Consider the following 12,500-nt stretch of genomic DNA (forward strand, 5'->3'; position numbering starts at 1 on the left):
AGGACAATTGACAACCGGGGATTGCTGTCCTCCTCCTCTTCCTCCTCTTCCTCCTCTTCCTCCCCCTCTCCCTCTCCTCCCTCACTGCCCGGCTCCATAGAAACGTCCCTATACACACAAAAGCAAACTAGAGGCGGTATCACACTGGGCTATATTTCCTCCGACAGTTGGAGCAGATTTTCATCCCGCAGCTTTCGGGAAGGAATCTGATATGCTGGAGGAAATTAATTTTCCTCCAGCAAATCAAATAACATTCTGTATAAATTATCGAGAAAACAAAAATAGTTTGTCAGATTTATTTTACGGCGGAAAAAGTTCTAGTCGTGGGTTGGGAGGAATATAGCCTGGTGCGATAACCCCATAAAGCCCAACATTTTACATCGAGGGTCGTTGCCGGACGCCCTGGGGCCTTGGGTTTTCAGCCGGAGATATTCGATGCCTCAGATGATTGGGTGATTCTGTCGTGTGCTGAATTCGAGAACAATTGCCGACTTTTAAGCCCAAGTTCAAACTGTGACGTAGGCGACACGTGCGACGCAGCACAGAGCAAAGACAGACTTCCTGTGCTAAGTTTGAACATGTCTCGTTTGAAATGCTGAGTTAGTACATCTAGAAACATTTCAAGCGAGAAAGAGTTCAGCCTGCGTCTCAGTTTGCGCTTAGGCTAATGAAGTCGCTTGTCTTAGCCCTCTTTGATAACGAAAGACGGTCACGGAGATTAATAAAATCGTCTGACGGCAGCCTGAATAAAAAAAAAGGAATGTGCCAATCGGGACAAAAAATCGGGATGTGACTTAAACAGGGACGGTAGACATGCTGGGCACTCTACACAGTCTTGAAAGTTCGTTTGAAGTCTTCCAGTGATCACTCCAACACCTTGCATCCACTAAATCCCACTAGATTTCAGTTAGTGATCCCACTGGGAATGTTCTTTGGATTTCCCACAGGGTCTAAGAACCCCAGGTTCAAGACCTAATATTCTAACAGGCTTCCCAGTGGGCCAATTTCCCCCCGGGATATCAGTACCAATTCGTGCTAATTTCCAGGTAAATTTGCAATAATACTAAGCAAGAAGAGTTGCTGTAGTGCGTTGGTATCGACCTCGCGGACCCTGGTTCGAACCCAACGGCTACTGGCTGTCCGAGCACTTAGGGTAAGGGGGCAAAATTTAGTTCCCTTAGCATTAAGTTTATCATAATTGTATTTATGCAGTAATATAGTATAGTTGGATCTTATCAAGAATAGCAAACCTAATATTTCCATGTCAAGAACAGCTAACCTAATTTAGAATGACGAACCCAAATGTCATGTAAAGGAAAGCAACCCCATAACAAATTAACTAATTTATTGATAAATGAACAATTAAGCTAACCCAGCCAACCTAGCCTAACCGAATTTAACCAGCTGTATAAGTAATTTAATAACATTTAACTATTGAACAGCTTTGAAAGTTAAACAGTGATTGAAATGCCTGGTGATTTTGAGTTCATATCTAGAAGAACGAACTCGATTATTCTCATGGTAAGATTACCGAACCCAGTCATCTTCTAAGAATAACAAACACTGCTAATCTTGACAAGAATCCGTATGAATCTGGCATGGGTCAAGTCTTTGTGTCCGCGGTATTACGACGCTAGTGTGCATAGAAAGATAGCACTGTTCCCAGTGCCTCGAAAGGGCGACAGCGAGAAACAACAGAAGGAGATTTCAACTGTACGGAGGTGAATTGGCACGTGAGCCGTCGTGAGTGATTGATAGACGCGGTATATCAGGAACAGAAGCATGACAAACAACAAGAAGAACAGTGATAAAAGTGGTTATACCCTGGCTTATTAATAGATAGACGGGCAGACATGCGGATTAAGACGGGGTGCCCATGCCTCTTTCGTGTCAAAAGTCCTCGAGGGCACTTGTCCATTCCAGCCCCGTTTCCCACCGACGTTCGTTGAACGAAGAACGAGGAAAATGGTCGATGTATTGTGGTTGAGAATGACAAAACTCGGGAAACAGGGCTAGAGGAACTGAACGGTTCCTGTCTTTTGTTGTCACTTCCAACGCGACTGGGTGACGTCACACAAAAAGCTCCGCCCTCGTTCTCCATGGTTGGCTCCTCCCCCCACAAGGATGGTTAGTCTCCGCCCACTGTGACGTCACAGAATAAGTTCCACCTTTAACGAGTGAGCTGACTGTATAAGCGAAGTCTCTGCCCACTGTGACGTCACAGAACAAGCCCCGCCTTTGGCGAGTGAGCTGACTTTGCATTCATAGTCTTCGACTTGTTCTTTAAGAATGATAAGCTAAGGCTCCGCCCACTGTGACGTCACAGGATAAGCCCCGCCTTCAGTGAGTGAGCTGACTATGAATGGAAAGTGAGTGAACTCTTTTCTTAGGTTTGCAAAGATCAACCTAACTCCCAGCTACTAGGCTAACAATAATAACATTAATAATAACAACAACAACAATACCAACAACAATATGTGGAATACAGCAGGGAATTTACCGATATATTGTACAGTCGCACAGAAAAGTCCTGAGCTTCCTAAGGATTTTGTTATGCAAATGTCTAGATGGTATATGCTGGGTGTTGGATATAGTTCTCTGTACAGTATTCATATTATTAAAAAAATGTACAGGAAAGTATATCGGGAAAAATCGGCAGCAAAATCTTGATCTGCATTAAGAAAAAAAATTGCTGGGGCAGATTTTTTTGTCCGTGACTTTGCACCGGTTTCATTTGTACAGTGAACATTTGAGTTAAAGTTATCGGTTAAGACGACGAGATGAATGCGACGGCAGTAGACGTGTAATTTAGTGCGTATAGTATAGTTAACATACAGTGAATTATCTGCAACTTGCCCTACAAAGGATCTCGATATAATTTATTATGTGTTTAGATCCTGCGTTGTTATAATGTTATTAAAATCAAATAAAAATGTGTGTATGTATATATATATATATATATATGTATATAATTGTGTGTATGTATGTATGTATGCCTCAATTTTTAGTTTACACATGATTACACTATAGCCCAGCATTTTGGCGATTATTTATAGCTCGTATATCTTATATATGCTTTATTTCTTGGTTTGTATAGAATTACATTCATAAACTATATGTTGCATGGTAACATCGTTTATATATTTGAAAGGGTCATATAAGGTTAGTGTAGCTTTATTTACACACAATTTTTCGTTCATTTGGGGCTTACACTCAACGAAGCCAAACAAGGGAACATGCCCTTCTTGCACGGAACAGGCGGTGACCTGAGGTCACCTATGCGGTTGTTTTATAAATACAGACTATGATAACAAATATTACTTTGATTAAAACCTACGTATTATATACGAACAAGGTTACATGTCCCGCCGTCGACTAGGCTTGGAGTTAGAGCAAGAAGTGGTCAAACTATTCAAATACTATGCTTAGGTTAGGTCAAGGGGGTTAGGGGGAGCAACATAGAGGTTAGTTAACTAACTATGCAGTCTCGACTTCACAGGCACTTTGTAGTTTAGCTACGGTGCCAATTTTCGAGAAATAGTAGGCGAACACTTATACACAAGCATTTTCGGAACATTAAAATCAGGTTCAAATGAATATAATTGGGCATTAGTTGTTCATCACGTGGGGAGCTAACCACACACATTGTGTTACCTCAGTCATGTATCATTTATTACATTCTCCTATTATTATTATTGTTTTGTTGTATTTGCGTCTAGTCGTGTATTGTATTTTCGTCTGTTGTTGTCTTTGGTGTATTTCTGATAGATCTGTTTATACATTAATTTTATTTTTTTGCTGTTTAATTTTATTAGAATGTAGGTGTCATTTGTATATTGTTTGCTGTTGATATCTTAGTTTACATGTTTCGTTTGTTTATGTACTATTAGTACAAGTTTGTGTTGTATGTTCTACAGAATCAGTGTTACTATTGGTTCTAAGTAACCGTGAGTGATTGACAACGATTGAAGACGTGGGTAACTATGGGTTACTCGCATTCGTCGTATGGGTGACTGGGGAGGGAAGGTGGGTAAGGTTACTCGACTTGGTACAGTCGATCGAAGTTCGATGGGAAGTTCGTAAATAAAGAAGTTCTTCGTCGAGGAGTTCGGGAAACGAGAGAGAAGACGACTTTAAGACTTCGAAGACAGAGGTCACCCTCCTCCTCCTTTAGTCTATCATCCTGACGGAGACGCGGGCAGAGGTGTGAATACCCGTGTTGGGGAAGACTATGTAACCATTCTCACGGTACGACGAGTAGGGAACCTCACGTATCGTCTTGAATCCATGCCGTGAGAAGATCTTGGCCGAGAAGATGCCTGGAGGGTGTGGAGTGAGAAAGGAGATCTTTCAGTACCAAAACAACAGAATTGAGATCATTCTAATACCAACATAGAGGATCGAAACGCATTTGATACTAATTTATTCGATTTGAAACTCCCTTTCGGTACCAGTATAGGCAACTTGAAACCACTTTTATTCCAGTATATGGACTTAAAACCCTCTTTGATGCCGGTATATACTATTTGAAATATTTTGGGACACAATAATGTTAATTTAAAACCCTTTTGGTATCAGTATATACGATTTTAAACCCGATTTGATATCAGTATAGAGACATATAACCCTTTTTGTTACTGTTATAGCAAAGTTTTGGAGATCATGGACCCTTAGCCTGAGCGCAAACTGAGACGCAGGCGACACAGACGACGCAGCACAGCAAAAACAGGCTTCTTCCTCTTGCTGGATTGAAGTACAGTTTGAATATATCTCTATTGAAATACTGAGGTAGTACATCTAGAAGCATTACAAGTGAGAGAGAAATTCAAACTGTACTTCAGCAACAGGAAGTCTGTGCTGCGTGGCTCGTGTCGCCTGCGTCTCGGTTTGCCTTTGGGCTTATACACACCTGTGGTCTCCACGGTGAGACAAGAAAATCCTTTTTCCTTCGCCACGTTGACACTCTGTTGGACAAGCATCGACGCGATCCCTCGACCTCCATAGGACTTCTCCACGTTCAGGAGATCGAAGTTGAAGACCTGCAAGGAGAAGAAGTTTGTGCACGTGAAGTGAATGACTAGGCTAGGGGGGAGGGGGACCACCTTGTGGGTTAGGGGGTGTGTGGGAAGAGGAGGGTTAGGGGTGAGTGTGGTGAGGATCTAAGGGGGGGGTTAGGGGTTAGGGGGAAGGAAGGGGAAGACGAAGGCGGTCAGGGGTAAGGCTGAGGGGTAAGGCGAGAAGATGTGGCCGGATGAACGGCTTCGAAAAGGGGAGTGAGGTGATGGGGAGGTGATAATAATAATAATAATAATGATAATATGGGGGTATTTTGGGGTTATACATTATGGCAGTCTGTAGTATAAGGTTGTGTCGAGCATTCTCTCTCTCTTTCTTTCTCTCTTTCTGTCTTTGGCCTTTCATTCATCTCTCTAGCATTCTTCACCCATGGGTTTTTCTCCCTTCTTTCCTTTCTCTCTCTCTTTCTCTCTCTCTTTTTCTCTTTTCTCTCTCTTTCTCTCTTCCTCTCTTCCTCTCTTTCGCTCTCGTCCTCATCATCATCCTCTTTCTTCCCCTTTCCTTCTTTTGTTCCATCCTCTCGTCCATCCCCAGTTCCCTTGTCTCCTCCTCTTCCTCTTCCTCCTCCTCCTCCTCCTCCAGGCAAAGTCACTCACTCTGTTGACGCTGTAGGTGGAAAAGAAGTCGATGTCGGAAGCTAGTTTCGTCAGGAAGGAGATGATTTTGTACATTTTCGGGTCCTTATCCGGCTCGATCCAGGCCAGGAAGTCGTCCGGGCCGGGTGGGTCCCCACGAGTCTTGACGCTGTTGACAGCCACGCCCACCAGCTTGCCGTCGTTGTTCTCGTCCACCGCCATGATGGACACACCGTGTGAGATCTACAAAGGGAAGGAGGGCGAAGAGTTTTATTAATTTTTTTTTTTTTTTTTTTTATAGGTTAGTATAAGATGGGTGGAACCAAACATTGACTGGGGTTCGTGAAATAACACCAAACTCATAGAAGTATTTACCAAAGATGGCATGCTTTTTACACATCAACGGCGAGAGCGTGGTCCTAATGTGCGTGTATATATATATATATATATATATATATATATATACACACACACACATATACATAACACTCGCCCCTTCCAGACAGCAGCATAAAACTTATTCATTGATTGATTTATGGGCTGAACCAGTGGCCGTGGTCAGTTTCCTAGGGATCGCGGGTCTCATGCAAGAGTCCACCGGCCCATACTCACTGATTTCTATCAGATGTCATTGGTTGGTAAGCGTCCGACCCAACTTTAGGAGTCTCCCTACTCACCATGTGCGGGAGGACTTTGGAGAGCCAGTGGTCCACCTCGCGCGGACTCTCGAGGTAGAGGGCTCGACCTAGGGGCTCGTCCTTGAAGAAGTGGTTGCACAGGAGGTCCACGGCCTGGTCGGCGTACTCCAGCGTGAGGATCTGAGGACAACCCCAGAGGACCCGGTGAAGTGAGGTTCTTCCTACGGAAGCTAGTTAGGTGTGTGTGTGTGTGTGTGTGTATGTGTTTGTTTTTGTGTGAATAATATTTACATAGTTATAACGTACAGGAAAATAGCTTGTTCAGTTTCTCCTTATAGATCAGACTTGGATTGTGTGTGTGTGTGTGTGTGCGCGCGCGTGTGCTTGTGCGTGTTACTGCAGAAAAAAAATGGTTAGCCAGATTAAAAAAAATAGAGATATTCGCCCACATAGGCCATAGAAGCTTATGTTAGTAATCCTTACTCCCGAAGGAGGACACTAGCATTAGGTTTTAGAGAGAGATAGAGAGAGCGGGAGATTAAGATAGAGAGCGGGGGAGCGGGGACCATAGGTGAAAAGAACCTTTCAGCAAGAGCCAGCCAAAGATTTTTCTTTCCCTATGTTGTTGTTGTTGGGTAGTCCAGTGTGTTAATGGGTTATCACAACGAATTTACGTGGGAAACTGATCGACCTCCAGGGAATCTCCACCCCAGATATGTTGTGGTTGTGTTTGTATAGCTGCAAATACTGAACGGTTGGAAACACGTTTGTGAGCCAGACTAGTAGAAGGGACATTTTTTTTTTTTTTTTTTTTTTAATTACAAGTTAGGACGATAAAATTCTCGGGAACCTTTGAGGGCGCCATGGTGCTCGTGAGCTACAGTTTGGGGACCACTGATGTGGAGGAACATGAGAACGTGAAACACCGCGATAGGAGAATTTCAGGCCCATAGAGGTCCTCATTCTTTGTGGTCGTGTCTGTGTAGCTGCTAATACTGAACAGTTGTAAACACGTATATGGTGGTGTGTGAGGGAGACTAGGAGTGTGGACATGTGTAGAGAAACAACACAACGAGAGTCACCTAGATATTAGAGCATTATGGCCATAGACACACAGGCACACACACACACACACACACACACACACACACACACACACACACACACACACACACACACCCGGGGCTTACCTTGAAGGCAATCCCCCCGTCGTGCATGTACAGGACGTCGGGTGGGAGCACGGCCTTTTCGGGAAGCTCAGGAACCTCAGGCTCCTCGTCACCCTGCATCAGCTGGCCGTCACCCTTGAGGAGTTCCTTGGCCGCCTCGTCCCCCTGGGTCAGCGACGGCCGAGGGGATTGGGTCTTGAGGTTCTCCTCGACTACTGACGGCGTCGTGGGTTGTTCCTCTTGGTGCGTGGCCACGGCCGCTCCGCCCTCCGCCTCTCCTCGCTCCTCGGGCTTCCTCCGCGTGGCCACGGCTGCTCCGGGGGACGGCGGGAGAGAGGTGGTTAGGTGGGTATTGTCTGGTTAGAGGGGTCGTGGAAGGGGCCATTTTATGATAGGAAGGGAGAAGGGTGGGCGTGTACCCACTGTACAGGGTGCTTCAGAAGGGCGTGAAGTCACGGGAGAGAGAGAGAGAAAGAAAGAGGGTCAGAAGGGAGAAAGTAAGAGGGACATTTGTGTTGATAAACAGGACATAATCAATTGCATACATATTTAGAGTAAAATCTTATATTTCCCTCTGGAATCCAGGATATCTTCTTTATATCTCCCTCTCTCACTTCCTCTCAGACACTCGGCAACAACGCTATATTCCCATAATATAAACTGTGTAACAAGGGTTTGTGAAAACTTACTCAACAAGGGAAGGTGCACACAAGTATTTCAGTTATATTTTGATATTTGGTACCTCGTTGCCCATTTAAGCCAATTAGTGTTAGTCAAATAAGTAAGAATTCTAGAATTGCCCGTATGTAAATTACAAATAATTTGATATTGTGTTCATTTGGTCGCATTTTGCCACGTTGTGCTTGGGGTTTGGTGGTAATTTTTAGGTGTTACTGTTGAGCTATTCGGATAGTTTATTTTTTGGATAATTATATGTATATATATATATATATATATATAATATAATATATATGAAAATATGGATTTTTTATAACAAAGAATTTTGTCGGAAAATGCCTTTTGATGTATTTATTACAACGATTGTGATATGTAAATATCATACATTTTTTTCGCAGAGAATTTGTAGGTTAAAATATACATTTTGGAGGAGGGGAACGTCTCGACAATGCAATAGTCATCCCTGTGTAAAGAACAAAGAAAATGGGCCTAAGCTGGAACCAGAGAAAACGTAACAAAACAAAGTGTGACAGGAGAAACTTGAGAATATTTTACTTTGCAAACGGCAACGGACCTATTGGTCCTTATGAGGGCTATTTGCGAATTGAAAGAAGAGTATAAACAGTGGAAATTGACTTGATTTAAATGTATGAGTTGACGAAGCTGAGAAATAAGTTGAATTAGAGTTGGATTCCATATATTTATCTTTGCGTTCTTTAAAAAGGTCTATTGTATATGAACCAGGTAGTTTGTGCTAAAGAATTACAATGCAGTTAAAGAAAATAATTCAGCGGCAATAACAACCAGGGCTTTTGTCCATGATTAAATAAATGCTAATCTCTCTCTCTCTCTCTCTCTCTCTCTCTCTCTCTCTCTCTCTCTCTCTCTCTCTCTCTCGTCATTCGTGTAAAGCCAGTCTCTCTGTATCGCAGGACCTTGTCTCGAAGCTGTTCACACGCGCATACACACACGAAAGTGGTATGTGCAAAAACAATACACGAATTTAAAAACAGTCTAGATAAAATGAGATGAAGACGGGACACCACGAGCATAGCTCCCCTTCCCGTAAAATACAACTAGGTAAACTAGGTAAATACACGCACACCACACCACACCACAAGAACACCCCAATATATATATATATATATATATATATATATATATATATATATATATATATATATATAATTGTGTGAGTGTGTGTGTATGTAATGCATTGTTAGAAAGAGGGGAAGAGTGAAGGAGGAAATAAGATATATAAGAATAGTAAGGAAGAAGGAACAAAAACAGAGTAAGCAGAAAAAAAGAGGAGAGAAGGAAAAAGGGAGGAGAAAAGAACGGGGAGAGGAAGGAAGAAGAGGAGAAGGGAAGAGGAAGAAGAGAGAAAATGAAGAAGACGAGGGAACAAGAAGAAAAAGAAGAGGGAAAAGGAAGTAGAAGGAAGAAGAAGAAGAGGAGTATTCAAGAGGAGGAAGAAGAAGGCAGAGGAAGAAGAAGAAGAAGAAGAGGAGGGAAGAATATGGTGGTCTTTTAGAGGTGCAAAAGCCTCTGTGCAGCCGATGCAGCTGTGAGGAGGGGTAGGGAGGAAGGAAGAGGAGGAGGAGGAGGAGGGGCGCGGGGGGGAGAAGAGGGGGAGAGGGGGGAAGAGCAGGAATATGTGTCACTTCGGGTGGAAGAAAGTTGGTTGTTGGGGAGGGAAATGGAACAGCCTGGGGGGGAGGAGAAGGCTTGGGGGGCTTACATGCCTTGTTGGGGAGGAAAATGGAACGGCATATGTGTGGGGAGGCAAATGTATTAGATGTATATATATACATTTGTTTTTGGGGAGGGTAATAGAATAGCCCCCCACCCCACCGTGGGGGGTACATAGGAATCTTGGTGGGTGGGGAGGGGAAAAGAACAGCCAGGGAGGATCTCTTTTAGTATTTTTGGGGAGGGAAACTGAACAGCCTGGGGAGCAAATAACAGCTATAGGGGAGGATAGACACACGTGGGGAGAATAGAATAATGTTCCCTCCCCCCAGGCTGTTCTCTCCTCCCCATTCCAGGCTGTCCCGTTCTCCTCCCCAGCTACCAAGGTTCTGCAATCATTGAAGAGTGCTACGAGGATCTGGTCCGTGGGGGTGTCATGCAAACCGCTTGAAGTAATGACTGCATGAAGCTTATGCATTTAGTCCACCCATATAGGGGGGAAGGGGGGGTTTGAGAGGGGGACTAGAGCCTGTGGGATGGGGGGGAAAGTGTCTTTAGTGGGTGAAATGGGGGGAAGAAAGAGATGAATTATGGGGAGGTATTAAACACAAAGGCTAACAAACAAAGGGATTAACTGAAGGGCTACTAAGGGCTTATACAGATTAAGGCCAAATAAGGGGTCGATCGGGGCAGTAACAAAGGTGAGGGAAGGAAGCGAGTCAAGGTCGTTCAAGGTCGAGCGAAAGGACTTGAAGGTCATTGTAGGTCAAACTAAGGGACCTTAAGGGACCTTAATGAATCAAGTGAAGGGCAAACGAAAGGTCGTGAAGGGCAAGGGAGTCCAGTGAAGGGCAAGCGAAGGGACTTGAAGGGCAAGGGACTCAAGGTAAGGGTAAATGAAAAGCCTTGAAGGTCAAGCGAGTCAAGTGAAGGGAAAATGAAAGATCTTCAAGGGCAAGCAAGTCAAGTGAAGGCCATTGAAGGGCAAGCGAGTCAAGTGAAGGCCATTGAAGGGCAAGCGAGTCAAGTGAAGGCCATTGAAGGGCAAGCGAGTCAAGTGAAGGCCATTGAAGGGCAAGCGAGTCAAGTGAAGGGCATTGAAGGGCAAGCGAGTCAAGTGAAGGCCATTGAAGGGCAAGCGAGTCAAGTGAAGGCCATTGAAGGGCAAGTTTAAGTGAAGGACATTGAAGGGCAAGCGAGTCAAGTGAAGGCCATTGAAGGGAAAGTTTAAGTGAAGGCCATTGAAGGGCAAGGGAGTCGAGCGAAGGCCATTGAAGGGCAAGGGAGTCGAGCGAAGGGGTTTCTGAAGGGCCCCTATATAGGCCTTGTGCGCTCCTTCAGACGGGAGGTAATTGGAAAGCGTGTTGACACGAAGCGGGGTGGGGGCGGGGGAGCTCGTGGGAGAAATCAAGGACGTCTTTGGAGGTGGAGGAGGGGGGTTGAAGGACGCCTAGGAGATTGGGGGGGGAAGGGGGGGTTAAATCTTGAGAAATGGAGGATGTCTGGGAGAGTGGGGGGGAGGAGAAGGGGACGGGGGCTTAGCTCGTGAGAAATTATGTCTTGGAGATTGGGGGGATGTATGGGGGGAAATGGGGGTGAGGGATGGTACGCTAAAATGAAAATATATTGTCAATTTAGCGCTAATAACAGTAAATACTGTAATGTGTGCGTTGGAGTACAAAGAGAGGAGCAGTCGCCGGTTGTCAGCTGTTCATATAGACAAAAAGATGGGTGAAATACAGGTGAAATGGGTAGGGATCGAATGCCAGCCCCTCGGGGCGGCACCTCCAGATGGAGATGTGTGTGTATCTCTATTTATATAATATATATATATATATATATATATATATATATATATATATATATATATATATAATACACGTGTACCCACGTAGCACCCATTGGAATGCGAAAGGAGTTTTCTCTCTCTCTCTCTCTCTCTGATTAATAAAATCACCTGACGGCAGACAACAAATGCACAAGTGAATCACTGAAAGGGGCGAAGTGTCGCCATTCTGACAACAGTTGGGAGACTCGCCGACTGCTTAACGCGAGAGTGGTCGCCATTCCAACAGCAAGTCGGGGACCGGATTGGGTTGACCTGATTGGACCACGTCCTGATCCATTAGTGAGCGGGTGATTGGGTCCGCTGGTATGGGATTAGGGATGAGTGGGGAGGCGAGGGGAGGGGGTAGGGATTGTGGAGGAGGAAGAGGAGATGACTCTGCAACCTTTGCAACATTGATTTCTTTGTGTGATGAGTATGAAGTATGGCCGCATTAGCCTGCAATGCTTTGTATGCATATATGTATGTGTATATATATGTATATATATATATATACATGTGTGTGTGTGTGTGTGTACCATATATATGGGTTGGTGTGTAGTTGGGTGCACATGTACTGTTGTATGTATGTACTAAAATAATGTATATGCAGATAGAATAAAGATAAATTAAGTAAACGATTGAATGAAAAAATAAAACAAAGATATAAATACAGGAAGAAAAAATCAGAAATACTCTAAGAATACGAAAAAAACAATAAAACTAAATCAAATAGGGAAAAGTAATAAACAAACACAACTCCTCATTCCCCATTTTCTATAACTTGTATGCTCTCTGTCTCCTCTCTCTCTCTTTCCCCTCTCACCCCTCTTACTCTCTCTTTTCT

At 44.0% G+C, this 12,500-nt stretch overlaps 2 protein-coding genes across 3 annotated transcripts in view; one reads left to right on the plus strand and one right to left on the minus strand.

Moving 5' to 3' along the window:
• aralar1 (calcium-binding mitochondrial carrier protein aralar1) overlaps nucleotides 1-12,500 on the plus strand; it is a 525,272-nt gene that overhangs the window by 49,175 nt on the left and 463,597 nt on the right. The gene's annotated exons all lie outside the window — the stretch shown is intronic.
• Nucleotides 3,063-12,500, minus strand: part of LOC143041115 (arylalkylamine N-acetyltransferase 1-like) — a 61,945-nt gene continuing 52,507 nt past the window's right edge. Inside the window, exons 2-6 of the mRNA XM_076212852.1 lie at nucleotides 7,480-7,769; nucleotides 6,329-6,469; nucleotides 5,673-5,894; nucleotides 4,910-5,039; nucleotides 3,063-4,319 (exon numbers count right to left, since the gene is read on the minus strand). Of these exons, the coding sequence (XP_076068967.1) occupies nucleotides 4,171-4,319; nucleotides 4,910-5,039; nucleotides 5,673-5,894; nucleotides 6,329-6,469; nucleotides 7,480-7,769 (932 nt within the window). The 3' untranslated portion in view covers nucleotides 3,063-4,170. The remainder of the gene's footprint in view (nucleotides 4,320-4,909; nucleotides 5,040-5,672; nucleotides 5,895-6,328; nucleotides 6,470-7,479; nucleotides 7,770-12,500) is intronic.

The sequence above is a fragment of the Oratosquilla oratoria genome, chromosome 30 (assembly GCF_046742065.1).
Source record: "Oratosquilla oratoria isolate Oo_2021 chromosome 30, ASM4674206v1, whole genome shotgun sequence".
Taxonomy (NCBI): Eukaryota; Metazoa; Arthropoda; class Malacostraca; order Stomatopoda; family Squillidae; genus Oratosquilla; species Oratosquilla oratoria.